General features: G+C 37.8%; 1 protein-coding gene across 6 annotated transcripts in view; it reads left to right on the top strand.

Moving 5' to 3' along the window:
* Positions 1 to 14788, top strand: part of KIAA0753 (KIAA0753 ortholog) — a 67593-nt gene that overhangs the window by 12023 nt on the left and 40782 nt on the right. For 5 of the 6 annotated variants that reach the window (XR_011646807.1, XR_011646806.1, XM_058283735.2 and 2 more), the window contains 5 exons: positions 2500 to 3106; positions 6371 to 6477; positions 7685 to 7747; positions 8150 to 8365; positions 11522 to 11732. Coding sequence is in view for 4 of the 6 variants with exons in the window: in XM_071210388.1 (XP_071066489.1) it covers positions 2500 to 3106; positions 6371 to 6477; positions 7685 to 7747; positions 8150 to 8365; positions 11522 to 11732 (1204 nt within the window). In the remaining 2 variants the exon portion in view is untranslated. The remainder of the gene's footprint in view (positions 1 to 2499; positions 3107 to 6370; positions 6478 to 7684; positions 7748 to 8149; positions 8366 to 11521; positions 11733 to 14788) is intronic. The other variant, XM_071210389.1, reaches the window with a different exon arrangement.

Raw genomic sequence — 14788 nt, 5'->3', positions numbered from 1 at the left:
TTTTTAATCTTTCATTATCTTTTTTTTTTTTTAAGATACATAGATCACACAAAATGTTACATTAAAAAATATAAGAGGTTCCCATATGTACCACTCCCCTCCCCCACTCCTCCCACATCAACAACCTCTTTTATCAGTGTGGCACATTCACTGCATTTGATGAATACATTTTGGAGCACTTCTACATAGCATAGATTATAGTTTACATTGTAGTTTACACTCTCCCCCAGTCCATTCAGTGGGTTATGGCAGGGTATATAGTATCCTGCATCTGCCCCTGCAATATCATTCAGGACAACTCCAAGTCCCAAAAATGCCCCTATATCATGCCTCTTCTTCCCTCTCCCTGCCCTCTGCAACTCTTGTGGCCACTGTCTCCACATCAATGATACAGTTTCTTCCATTGCTAGAGTGACAATAATTCTATGATAGAATACCAGTAAGTCCACTCTAAACCATATTTCATTCCTTCATCTTGAGGTCCCTGGGATGGCAATGTTCACTCTACCTCTAAATTGAGTGGGGGCTTAGATCCCACATGGCTGATGGATAGGATTCTCCTACTTGCAGTTGTAGGCACTCTCAGTTCCCTGTTGTGGTTGACCATCCTCAACTCCCTGTTAGCTGACTTGGGTAAGTCTAATGAACTGGAAAGTAGGTGTTGCAATTCTGCTGAGGCTCAGGGCCCAGCTGGCACATGGACAGTCTAGAGATGCAAGTCTTTTGAGAATACACTAACCCCAGTGCCAGCTACAGGTTTAGTAAAAGTGACATAAGAGGCTTGTGTAGAGAGGTCACATCTGAGACCAACTCCATCATACTCAGGAGCATAAATTCCAAAGTGGGCCCATTGGCAAGGCACTGAACTCCAGAGCCATCTGCCATAACCCTAGGACTTGGGTGTCTCAGTAGCCCTCAGGAGCACCACAATCTGGGGTTGTATCTACTTTGGCTGTCTCTGAGATTCTGCTGAGACATGCATAAGCGTGGCACCTCTGATGACCTTCCGACTCATTTTGAAGTCTCTTAGCCATATAAACTCATTTATCTTTACCAATTCCCCCTTTTATTCAAGGTCTTTTTCTAGTTGTATCACCTGCTGGTGCTTGGTAGTAATGCCTTGGTGCCAGGGAGGCTCATCCCCAGGAGTCATGTCCCAAGATGGGGGTAAGATAATGCATTTACATGCTGAATTTGGCTTAGAGCATAGCCACATTTGAGCAACATGGAGGCTCTCAGGAGGTAACTCTCAAGCACCCTGCAGCTCTAGGCCTAGTTGAAATTTCAAGCACACAGGCTTATAAGCATAGTCATCAGTTTCAGGGGCCTATCATTAGACCATCCTTTTTCACTGGTCTTTGCTCTTACACTTGGGGGATTGTTGCTGCTCCATTGAGGAGGAGTACAACCGAGTTCCTGGAATGGGAACTCAGCACTCCCTCAGTTGTCATGTGAACTCTACCCACTATGTCAATACCCATCAAACATCCGAACACCTGCTTTTATATACATTCTTACTTTATTTTAACAGTTGGGGAGGCCTGTTTCCAAGATAAAGGCATCACAGGACAGGGTTTGTTAAATTTTTAGGTGCGGATTCTTGTCGGGCTGTTAATCTTTCCTTGACAGCTCCATTCAGGAAGGTCCAGACCATAAAATTGTTCCCTTTGATCTAGTAATCCAAGACAGGGAATTTGTCCTAAGAAAAAAATAATTGAAAAAAAAAAGGGGGAAAAAAAAATTAGAGCCTAAATGCATGATGATCTTAATTGAAGCAATATTTCTAGTAGTGGAAAAACTGGAACAATCTAAATATTTAACATTAGGATTATAGTTAAACATGAAAAAGCCAGACATTGGATTTTAGAAAACTCAACCACGAAAAATGAAACTCTAGGACTGTGGAAACATGCTTTTATTTGTTCAGTGAAAAACAAAACATGTAGTTGTTATGATTAATATTGACAAAAACTTAAGGCTGCCCAAGAAGGTGCAAGTGGAATGTTCGGGGCACAGTGTACTTAGCACAAGATAAAAGATGTGGTCTGGCCATCAGGTAAAGTCACAAGACGACCTGAAGAAGTATAGTCAGTAGCTTATGTCTGGTATGGCTGTGTGGTGTATCTGTGGAAGAGTTTTCAGGGAAGCTCTTAATAGAGTATAATGATAACTTGCTAGAGCCTGGCATTTTAAACAGGACAGAAGGGCATAACTGGAGAGTTGAGGAACTAACTGGTTGTGCTTGAGGCTTCCTGGGTTATGACTCAGAGAGTAAACAGAAGGATAATATGTGGGTCTGGTGATTGTGGGATAGAACCAGGGTTAAGTGATGAATTTAGGGGTGTATGAGAGTGGCTGATTCTATCAGTACAACACAAAAATACTTGTTAGCACTAATAATCTTATGAGTGAAATTTTAGAAAGTTGATGACAGGCATATACCAACCAAGGAATATGTCATTTTTCTAATGTATGTTTACTTGTGTTTATTTTTAAAAGAACCAGCTGCAGTTTAATAGAAATGTTCCTACTCATTCAAGCAACTTGGCAATCCGATACACTTGCCCACATGCAATCAGAATTGAAAAACTGAAGCACTCATACAGCGAATCATACCACTGTAAAGATGCAGATTTTAGAGATGGTCCTGACCTAAGCAGTTCTGTTTCATTTTCCGTCATATCAGAAGAGAAACTTAGCTATGCTGTCCACCTAGCCAAAAGAGATGTGAAACGCAGACAATTTGAAGAGCATGTGAAAGAATATCACCTCAGAAGTCAGCCACAGATCTCTCAGAAATGTGGACATACTAAGTATAAAATACCTGACCACAGGATAGAAAGGAAGGAAGCGAAAACTCAGGAAGCTTCTCAATGCAGCCACCAGCCCTCCAAAATGGAAACTGCCAGCTCAGGGGCCAAGGTGTACCTGTACACATCTCATCCGGGAAGATTAGATATTCCTGTGCCAAATTCACCACCCACCCGTGATCCAGGACTTCAGCTGCATACTAGGATAAGTGAACACAAAAGCCTGCTAGAAGTTCAGCGACTCCAGAAAGAATTGAGCAGTTGTATCCATAAAATTGAAAAAGTAACTAAAAAAGGTGAGAAAAATTCAATCTTTTGAAGAGATGCCATAAGTGTGGGAAAGTTCAAATGCATTCTTCTGGCGACCCCCAAATTCCCCTCCTCCTTGTATGTGTTGGTTCACTAGAGTATAAATATTTATGGCAAGACTGTTGGACTTTGAGATTGACCAACATCTTTTTTTCTGGAAAGTTTGCCCTGTCCCAACGCCTCTTTCCAGTAGCTCCTTGCTATCTGTAGGCTGTACCTTGTGAGTAGACTGACAGAGGACCCAGCCTAGGATTTGGGCTATCTACTGTCTGAACCTTAGGTCTTTTGGCACTGATCGCACATTATTCTGTAATGTTTTCCTACCTTATCCAAAAGATTTTCTGGCAAAAATTATTTTTAATTTGCATAAAAAAGAGCACTGTATATGTGTATTATGGATAAAACCAAGTCTAATTTCTCATGTTTAGATGAGTGTACACACACCAATTACAGGGAAGTTGTAGATATGCGAAGTGTAAAATATCTGATCATAAGGTAGAAAGGAAGGGGTAGAATCACCTTACACTGTTATCTGCAGTTTCTCAGAGTTCCCAATATCCTCATGTTTCCCTGGGGCAGGGCTTCTTAACCAGGTTCCAGGGACCCTTGGGGGTCTGTGGAAAGATTTCAGGGGGTCTGTAAGCTTGAATTGAAAATTCAAAAAAACATTCTTTTGGGGACATGTTGGTGCAGGTGTGATATATTTATTAAATAATACACTGTATAGTGTGCACTTAGTAAGGGGTCTGTGGTGTTCACCTGACTGGTAAAGGGGTCTGTGGAACAAAAAAGGTTAAGAACCCCTGCCTTGGTGAGTAGTGATTGATTCCATGTGGAGAATTTGGAGGTACCACAGCTAACAAGTAGGAGAATCAAGCCCAGCTTTCAGACTGCAAGGAGCAAGGGGTTGGATATCAAAAGGAACTGTTGTGCTGGCATAGTACATATTCTAGAATTTTCTTTTGCATTTTAAATTTAATGCATTATGCATACATACCCTGCCATGTTATATAAGGAATTGAAGGTACCTTACCAAAATACCCATGAATGAACACAATAAAATAAAAATAGATAAACGAGGATATTGTGGCACAGGGAAAAATAAGGAAAGGAAAATAAGATTTACTGGAGATGGGTTGCAGATTTGTGTATGAGCTTTCTAGCAGCAAATTCAAGGAGGAACTGCAGTCCAAAGAAGAAGTCACACAGTTTAAAAGAGACAAAACAATATTCCACACACTGAGACATTCAAATAATTTTAGCACTTGCTATCATAATACCTTATACCCCTGTGGGTCTTCACAAAGAATATGTTATGTAATATCATGAACATTCAAAAAGATTCCTACATTAAAAAACATATATAAAAAAGTGTTGTGGCTCATTTCTCATGCTGTTCCTCAGTGTTGGTAAGACCGACAGCATGTTTTGGTAGAAGCCATGCTAGCGGAGGGAAAGAGCCATGAGGCCCAGTGTTCTGACTGCATCAAAGTCAGCTGCAAATAACTTTTAACTGCAAAAATCAGTTAAAAACCCTTGCCAGGGATGGATATAGCTCAAGTGGTTGAGTGCCTGCTTCCCATGTGCAAGGTCCCGGGTTTGATCCCCGGTACCTCCTAAAAGCAAAAACAAAATGAACAAACAAATGAAAAAACCAAATCTGGTGTAGCCTTCCAGTTTCCCACATACAAGGTCCCAGGTTCAATCCCTGGCCCTGTAGCTCCCAAAAAAAACCCCAAAAAACCCCAAAATCCTTGCCAAAACCAAGTACCATTTGTTTCCATATAAATGTGTGAATCTGGACTTTATACTGTGCTGTCCATGCACAGAAATAATTTGGCTGTCTAGGGCTTTGAGACTGCATCTGTAGAGACTTCTGGTTTCAAATTTTTGCTTTCTTCAGAAAAGCCTTACTGTGTTGTTTTTGTTTTTTTTGTATTAAAAAATTTTTTTATTATTATCTTTTTTTAAAAAGATACATGGATGCCTTACAATTTTTGTTTGCCTTTTTAGTGAGTAAAAAAATTTGAACTTAAAAAATATACTAATACTGCTTTTATCTGATTTGTATATTAAGATTTTGCATAAGAATTTGGATCATCATATTTGAAAATCACTGACTGGAAGAAGTGGGTAGATTTTATCTCCTTTGGGCAATCTTCCAGAAATCTCTGAATTAATCTTTTGAAATGTGGAACATCAGGGTGTTCAAGGGTATATGGCCTGACAAATATATAATTTTGTATTTATATTTAAAATTCAAATAATTTTAGCATTTGCTGTCATACTTTGTCAGAGAAAGGATTTCTCCTTTGAATTCAAGATAAGAAAGTGCAAAAGTAATTTTGTCAAACATAAAAATAGGCCAATAAAGATTTTTGGAAAAGATAAAAAGCATTACTGATTTTGGCTCAATATAAAGAGTTTTAAAATAGTAACACATGCCTTGTTGTGGACTAGGCTACCCAGTGGGATTTCGTTCAGGGAATTCCTGCCTGAAGGGGAACTTGATCTTATTAATGTCTTCATGTTCCTTCCATCTCTGAGTCAGTGCATCTGCCCACTCATTCTTGGTTTCTTGGCTAATGAATAATGAAATTTTTTTCCACTACAGCTGCCACTTTTAAAAAAATTAAAAACAGATTTTCAAATTTATCTCTCTTGGAAGTTTTATATATAGTTTATAATCCACTTAAAAAATATTCATCATTTATTGGTGCAAACTCTGCACCAGATGTTATTCTAAGCACTTTACATGTATTAAGTCATTTAATCCTCACAATCTTTTTTTTTTAAATTTAACCCCCTCTCATGATTCTCTTTGCCTACTCATTGCTCACCTTCTCCAGGAGGCACTGGAACTGAACCGGGACCTCTTACATGGGAGGTGAATGACCAATGTCCTGAGAAACCTGCACCCCTCAGGCTGTGCCTCTGCTGGCCTGTGGATCTAGTCATTTAGGCGCCTGCTCCTTGCCGCGGTTGCAGGCATCTAGCTCTTGTTGTGGCAGGGTGCAACATTTAGCACTCCTTGTGGCAGGGCGTGGGCATCTAGCGCTCATTGTGATGTGTGCAGCATCTAGTGGCTGCAGGCATCTAGCTCTTGTTGTGGCAGGGTGCGGCATCTAGCTCTCATTGCAGTAGGTGCAGGTGTCTGCTGGTGTTCTTAAGGAGGCACCAGGAGGAACCCAGGACCTCCCATGTGGTAGGCTGATGCCCAACTTATACTTTTGGGGGAAAACTATTTTCAGATAGCATAGAAGAGGCTTTGGATCCAGATGAGGAACGGCGAATCCGTGTCAGGAGACAGGAGCAAGCCGTGCGTTCTGCCCGAATGCTCTACGTCCTCCAGCAGCAGGTATGAGAGCCCAGGGGGAAGGGGGTAGTAGGCTGCGCACACTGCATTTCTTCGTTTCGGTTTTCTTTTTGTCTCAGAAATATTTGCACCAAAGTATCCTATGTGAACCTTTTTGTGTTTTTGAGGGTAAATATCCTGAACATAGGGACACATAATTTTTTTCTTTGTATCATCTGCATTTATGTGTGTTTGTATATTATGTGTATATGGCCAACCTCGTTAGGCAACGATGCTTGACTTGTGGGGCTCCTAGATTCTTTTAAGAATTTATTAACAACCAGGAACCCTTTCCTCAGGGAAAAAAACAACAACATATATTTTTGCATATAAAATCAGGTGGGCCAGTTACCCTGAAACCCAGGGTCCCCAGTTAATGAACCCTAGTACTATAGAAGCAAAGGACCTTGTTCATTTCTCATCTGTCTAGTGTTTATACTGTACTAGAGGCTTAGTAATTAAGATAAATAATATGATTATTCCTTTATTAAACAGTAGTACATTTACATTTTGATGATTGGAAAAACATGAAGACTGTGTTAAAGTGTCATTTAGGACACATTTAATGGCCGATGAACAGGCATTTACATTCTTTACACTGTGGATATACTTTAAAAAATACTTGTTTTAGCCTTAATGCCTTATTCGTTATTAAGCTTCTTATTCATTTCTGGTCACTGATGTCACATGTTAGCTTTATTGCTTGAACCTAAAACTTGACTTTTTCATTTAAAAGAAAATATCTGAGTTTAATTTTGTTCTATATTCTTTTTGGGGTCTATTTCAGTTCTTACTCTGCATTGCTGCCGAGAGATTGTTCTAAAACATGAATCTCACCAAGTCAGACCACTGCTTGAAAGTCTTCAGTGGCTCTCTGTAACTTATAGGATAAAAGCCAAGTTTTTTAGCATGGCACTTCATGATCTGGGCCACTTTCCTTTCCAGAGTCACCTCCACCTTCATTCTTTCATATTAAATTCCTATTACATCGAGGATCAAGGGATGGAAGGTGAACCTTGTACTTAATTCATCCTCTTGAACTGGAAACCTGTAACTATTTTTTGGGTGCATGAATGAAGAGTCTTTTCTCATTTTCCAGTGACTTGAATTAATAATGGTTAAGTTTGGAGAAGATAAGATGTAGCCTTTTCTATAAAAAAAGATCATTGGAAAGATATGAAGTTATTGGTTTTCCCCCTTTACAAAACAGGTAAAAGAAATCCAGGAAGAATTGGATAAATTGAGTCCACATAAAACTAAACACACTAAGAAGGTATGATGCAGTTAAATTATGATGAATATTTATTATATGTTACATTTCCAGTGTTTTGTTAGTATTACATGTGGGTTAATTGTGTTAATGCTATTTTCAGTGCTTGTAGAAACCTTTTAGGGAGAGAACCCTTTAAGTGTTCCGAACATGGGGTGACCTTCCAAGGATCAGGTACTGAAAAGTAGGTTTTTGTTGTTGTTGCTGGTCTAAGAAACTGACAATAGGAAGGAGAAGACTTTACTTGTCATTAGAAAACTTTAAAAATTTATAATTCACTTTACTATGTAAAGTGTTTTCATAATAGTTATTTATAGGGAGAAGGTGGAGTGGAAATAAAGGGTTGGGTTCATGTTAGGAAGTTCTGAATATTGAAATAACTTCTCATGTTTCATTTATTGCCAGTCGTGGGCAATGTCTAGGCTGGCAGCTGCTCATCGAGGAGCCATTCGGGCCTTACAGATGTTTGTCACTCAGTTTACTGACCGAGGGGAACACCCAGTTCCTGCTCAGTGTAGGGAACTGGGCAGTCTTATTCGCCAGCTTTCACTTTGTTCTGCCAAGCTAGATGCTGATCCTTCTGTTCCTGATGTGGTCATAAATATCCTGCAACAAATTGAGGTACAAAGGTGACTCCAGTTTATGTTAAAAGTGCATTGTTTCTAAGAAGGGAAGTAATGCATATGGTGCCTGGTTTCATTATGATTTATGGAGAATCAAGACAAAGCTGCTACCTGGGAAACTGAGGCTCTTCAGAAGGTGGAAGAAACACTTACTTTTTATTTTATCATTTTTTCAGTCTAGTCTATATTACTGTATTTTACTTCTTTGAAAATTGGTGACTTGCATATAGAATATATAACAACTCTTAAGCAGGTCCGTTAATGAAACAGAATATTCCATTCTCTAACCTGCCATTTAGTAAAGAATTTGTTACCATAGGAAAGGAAAACAAGAAAGCTCTCTTGGATTAGTGCTTAGATTAAAATGTTAGTGTTTAAGCTAGATGGATTTTAGAAAAGAAATGGTTAAAAATAAGAATAAAATAGAAGCAGAGTCTCAAATCTTGTGATATGGCTAGACTTCTAGAAATCAAAACTCATTTGAACTAATTGGGAATAGATAGTGTTCTTAGTTCTAATTTGTAACAAAGATGGCAGTAACAATATTTCCTTAAATCTCTGTAGTTCTCTGAAGTTTGCAGAGTGCCATCACATCAGTATGCCATTTGATCCTTACCACAACACTGTGATTTGCAATTTGCTTTATTACTACTATTTTACAGATTAAAAAATTAAAAAAAAGCAAAGGTCACTGAGATTACAGTTACTTCTCTTGAGAGCGAGGAATCAAATCACTATCTTCTGACTCCCATTCTAGTATTATTTCCACTATGTCATACATTTTTACCCACAAATAAAGGAACAGTCTCTGTTCATGTGGCATAGTAAAAACTGTTAGCTATAGAGCAGAGGTGGTGCAGAACGTAGAATTCTGGACTACATGACATGCCAGTTCTACCATTAAAACTAGCTCTTTGTCTTCAAGGTCCCTTCTGGCTTTAGAATTCCATTAGATAGTAAATCTGTTCAATTTACACTGGTTACATTCATTTATATGTAGCTCACTATCAGGAATTTCCTTGTTAAATGCAGATCTGAGAACTTTAGGCAGCATATCAAGTCATGTGATGCTTTTAAAACTTATCCATAAGAAACATTTATTGTTCAAAGTGATTTTCATTTGAGGACATGTCCTCTTAATCCTAGAAAGGATCTCAAGAGATTATCTAGTTCCTTTCCCAAATTTGAGCAAGAACACCCTTAGATAAATTTTCCTAACATTGTGCACATCTCCCTTCCTTTTTTTATTTTTATTTTTTAAAGATATTTAGATTACATAAAATGTTACATAAAAAATATAGGGGATTCCCCTATGCCCCACTCCCCATACCACTCGTATTTACCCACACTAACAACATCCTTTATTAGTGTACATTCATTGCAATCGATGAACACATTTTGGAGCATTGCCTCTAAGCATGGATTATAGTTTACATTGTAGTTAACTCTCTCCTACACAAATCTGTAAGTTATGGCAAGATATATAATGGCCTGTATCTGTCGTTGCAATGTCATTCAGTACAATTTCCAAGTCCCGTAAATGCCCCCATGTTATACATGTTTTCCCTCTCCCTGACCTCAGAACCTCCAGTGGCTACTGCGTCCACATCACTGATATAATTTCTTCCATTGCTAGAATCATAATAAGTATATAGTAGATTACCCATAAGTCTACTCTAATCTATCGTTATTCCCCAATCTTGAGGATTCTGGGATAGTGATGCCTACTCCACCTCTAATTGAAAGGGGGCTTCAGTCCCATACGGCTGATGGATGGGACTCTCTTGTTTGCAGGTGTAGACTCTCTCAGTTCCTTAGTGTGGTGGCTGTCCATCATCACTTCATTGTTAGTTGTCCTGGATGATTCTAATGAACTAGAGAGTAGGTGTTGTAACTCCATTGAAGCTCAGGGCCCAGTTGGCACAGGGACAGCCCAAAGATTTAATTCTCTTGAATGTACACCTACCAACTCCAGCACCAACTTATAGGTTCAAATAAAAGGGACAAAAGAGCCATGTATAGTGAAACCACAACTGAATCCAACTCTGTCATCACACTAGGGAGCACAAACTCCAAAGTAGGGCCCATTGGCAAGGCACCAAACTCCTGAGCTATCTGCCCTGACCATGGTGCCTGGGTGTCTCCAGAGTCCTCAGGAGCCCCACTGTTTGGGGTCCCTTACTTTTGAAAATATTCAGTGCAAGGAATTTTTTTATCCTTCCTGTTGATAAACCATTGACAACAGCTTTTCTAAGGAATACCTTGTTATCATCTGAAGTGGTTATGCTTAATTGTCCTTATTTTGTATTGACCAGATAGAGAATAGGCCCTCACTCTACCCAGTAAAGAATGTGTGGGTACCCATTAGAGGATATGCCCCTTTAAGGAAGGGTTAAAGTAGATGAGTGATCAAAAACTAGTCTCAGGAAGCAGATGTGGCTCAGCCAGTTGGTATCCACCTACCATGTGGGAGGTCCCAGGTTTGGATCCTGGTGCCTCCTAAAAGAATATGAGCAGATGCCACAAGCCAGCAGACACCACAGCCTGTAGGGAGTGTATGTGGCTCAGGCTGTTGGACACTGGCCTCTCATGTGGGAGGTCCTGGGTTCAGTTTCTGGTGCCTCCTAGAGAAGGCAAGCAAACTGAGCAGACAGACAAGAGAACCATTGGGAGTGGGGTGGGATAAATAAAAAAATAAAAAACGCTTTTTCTGTTAAAAAAAAAAAAGCTAGGTTCTTTTTACTTGATGAAAATTTATGTTAATACTATATGTTTGCTCCCTTAGAATACTTCTGATTTTTTTATTGAAAATTTAAAGGCTTTTAAAGTCTATATGATTATATCCTGAAGATTAATTAACTTCTAAAATGATGATGCTCAATTTTAATATTTCAATTCCTTAAAAGTATATTCTTTATCTCTTTGCTATTGCTTTTAGTGAGCTAAACATATAAAAGAACATTTTACGAGAAATTCCTTTTACGAGTTAATTGGATGTCTAAAATTATAAAGTTTTTAACTTAAACATCTTGCTGACCATTAGAGATAACTGTTTATTGACATATTTCTCTAGAGTTCTTATTTTCAGCTTTGTGATTAAAAGCATACTTTTCTGTGAGATAAACTAAGAGAAGAATTGACTGTTTCATGGCAGGATTTGGATTCCCTCCTCGAAAAGAAACCGTCACCAAAAAAGGCGAAGAAATATTTCTCTGAAATCCGGAGCAAATTTCCTGTTGGTAGCCAAAAGCAATTAGAAAGATGGCCGAGTACGTCACCAAAGAGTGAGAAGGGACCCCTTGTAGCAAAGGAGATGTTTCCACAGGAAACAGGACGGCCATCAGTAGCAAAGAAGCTTCTTGCTGGTATGTGTCTTAAAGTTTTTATTGCAAGGGATTTTGCTACTTGAAATTGTCTGGACTATAACAGTTATGACACTGAAGAAAAAGCAAGGATCTAGAACCTAGCCCATGATAGATGCACTTTAACTAGGATAAGTGAATAGAAGCCAAGGTGTTTCCTTAGGCTGGGGGCCACTGTATTCTTCCATAGAGCAGGTTGAGAAAGTAGAATTCTCTTTTCCTATATTATAGCATTTAGGCTACACAAAGTAAATTTCTATAGAGCTGGAAGTTTTAGAACCCTACTTTTTTGGGTTTTTTTTTTTGCATTTTAATGATAGATAACAACAAACACACATGTACATACACATACACATGCATTTGATGTACATGTATTTTTTTACATTATAATAAATTATTGTTATTCCAGTAAGTGGGATTGCTAGATTATAAGGTGTACACATTTTAAATTTAAAATGCTGCTAACCTGACCTTAAAGTGAACACACTTTGACTAGCAGTTGTCATCAGTATGTATTTTCCTCATCCTTCCCAAGTATTTTATACTTAAGAAATTTTCCTGTCTCATGGGTGGAGATATTTTATATCACATCTCCCTGTTCCTAGTGAGGATTATCATTTCTTTAATGTGGCCATGCTTGTTCATAGCCTTTGCCATCTCCATTGGGTTGTATGTCTCTTGCGAATAGATATGTAGGAGCTCTTCATATATTCTGAATCTTAATCCTTTTTTAGTTTATATTTATTGTTAGTCAGTTGTCTTTGAAATTTGATTATGATGACTTTTTTGGTACAGAAAAGTTTAATTTTGGGGGCAAATTCATTAGTCTTTCCTACATATTTTAATATTTCATGTGGCAATTCTCCCCTCGTTGATTTTCATTTTTAAGATTTTGTTTAATGGTCCTTTCTTCCAAAGGAATTTAAAATGACCTTATCAAGTTTTATAAAAAACATTTAGGATTTTGATGGATCCATTTTGATAGATTACATTGAGTTAAATTAATTAGGGGAGAAATGACATCTTTACAATATGGAATCTTCCCACCCTTTTATTCATGCCCCCTTTTTTTTTTCCGTTGAATTTTATATAAATCTGCATATGACTTTTCTGCATATAGGTCTTATAAATTCCTTGTTAAGTTTATTTCTAGTTTTTATTGCTATTGTGAATGGGACCTTTTATGGCATTTACAATTGATTACTGCTCATTATAGGAAAGCTGTTAGATTTGTACATTACTCTTATATTTAGCATCTTGTTGAAATTTGTTTGTTATGATACTGTTTTTCATCAGCTAGGTACATAATTGAACATATCTGAAATTGGAATGTGGTTTTAAAATTGGTAACCTCTTACAATTAATTGGCATCATTTAAAATTTTCCTACTAATGAATACAAATGATATATTACAATTGATGTTTTAGACATGGTAACATATGGTATTTTGTTTGTTAATTCTTTTACATTTTTCCAGATAGATGAGCTCAACTATAGATAATGGACAGTTTTGCCTCTTCCTTTGTAATTTTGTATTTTTCTTTTTTTTTTCTTTCTGCTTTATTGAATGGATTTTAATTCAATGTGTTACTAAATAATAGCTGTAATGGCAGGCATCCCTCTTCCCCCAACTTTAATGGGAATGCTTCTTTATATATGATGTTTACTGTTGACTTTAGCAGATTGTCATATGAAGTTGAGAAAGTTTCTTTTGTTTCTATTTCGCTAAGACATTTTCTTCTTTCCTTTTTTTTCTTATTTAAGCTGGTAATACAGAGATATGCATAGTTTAAAAGAATGATTTTAAGATTTTCTTTTTTTTTTTTTTGCCATTTATATTAAAGTGTGGAAAATCTAGTAAGCTGTTTTGCCTTTCTTAATGGAAATAAAACATACACATAGAAAAGTCCACAAAATATAAACTTGAAGCGCAATTAATTACCAGAAAGCAGACATCTGTATAAGCAACATTTGGGTCAAGAAATAGAACATTGCCAGCACTCAAGAAATCCCCTTGTGCTTTCCCCCTCTAATCTCTATCCCCTCTCTTCTTTCCCAAATTCTGATTTCTAATGCCATACTTCAGTTTTGCCTGATTTGGAACTTTATAAAAATGGAATTTCATAATTGACGTTTTTTTTGGAACTAGATTCTTTCAACACTTTGTATAATTCCTCTCCTTTTTGTTGTGTGGCAGTGATTTATGTTCATTGCTGTATTTTCCATTGTGTGACTATATTACAATTTATTCATTCTATAGTTTTAGTCATTGGGTGTTTCTGAGTCTTTAGCAATTATAAAGGTAATTACTGTGTGTTTTGGTACATGTGTGCATGTAATTCTGTTAGATATGTTCTTAGGAGTATATTTTTTGGGTCATAGGGTTGGTATGTATTTGTTCAGTTGTAGTAAAGTGTTTTTCTCCAAGGTAGTTTTATCACTTTATACTCCCATCAGCAGTATATAAGAACAGTTGCTACACATCCTTGCTAACACTTGGTATTATTAGTGGTTTTTAAAAAATATTTATTTACTTATTTCCGTCTCCCCCTCCCCTGCTATTTTTGCTGCCTATATCTGTATCTATTTTTTGGTCTTCTCTTCTTATTTTTCCTTGTCTAGGATTCACCAAGATTCGATCCTGGGGACCTCTGATGTGGAGAGAGGTTCCCTGTTAGCTGTGCCACCTCAGTTCCTGGTTTCTGCTGTGCTTTACCTTGACTCTCCCCTTTGTCCCTCTTTTGTTGCATCATCATCTTACTGCATGACTCATTTGTGCGGGTACTAGCTTGCCGTGTAGGCATGCTTTCTCTTCTTCTTTTTCACCAGGAGGCCCCAGGGATCGAACCTAGGCCCTCCCATATGGTAGGCGGAAGCCCTGTCACTTGAGCCACATTTGCTTCCCCATTAGTGTTTTTTAACGTTAGCCTCCTGTTTGGTGTGTAAGGGTACTGCTGTGGTTTTAAGTTGCATCTTCTGGATGACTAATGTAATGGTTTGAGCACATTTTCCCATATTTATTGGTCATTTAGATGCCTTCTTTTGTGAAGTGCCAGTTC

The sequence above is a fragment of the Dasypus novemcinctus genome, chromosome 21, assembly GCF_030445035.2.
Source record: "Dasypus novemcinctus isolate mDasNov1 chromosome 21, mDasNov1.1.hap2, whole genome shotgun sequence".
Classification (NCBI taxonomy): Eukaryota; Metazoa; Chordata; class Mammalia; order Cingulata; family Dasypodidae; genus Dasypus; species Dasypus novemcinctus.
Note: the sequence above shows the minus strand (reverse complement) of the source record. Positions and strands in the feature narration are given on the sequence as shown.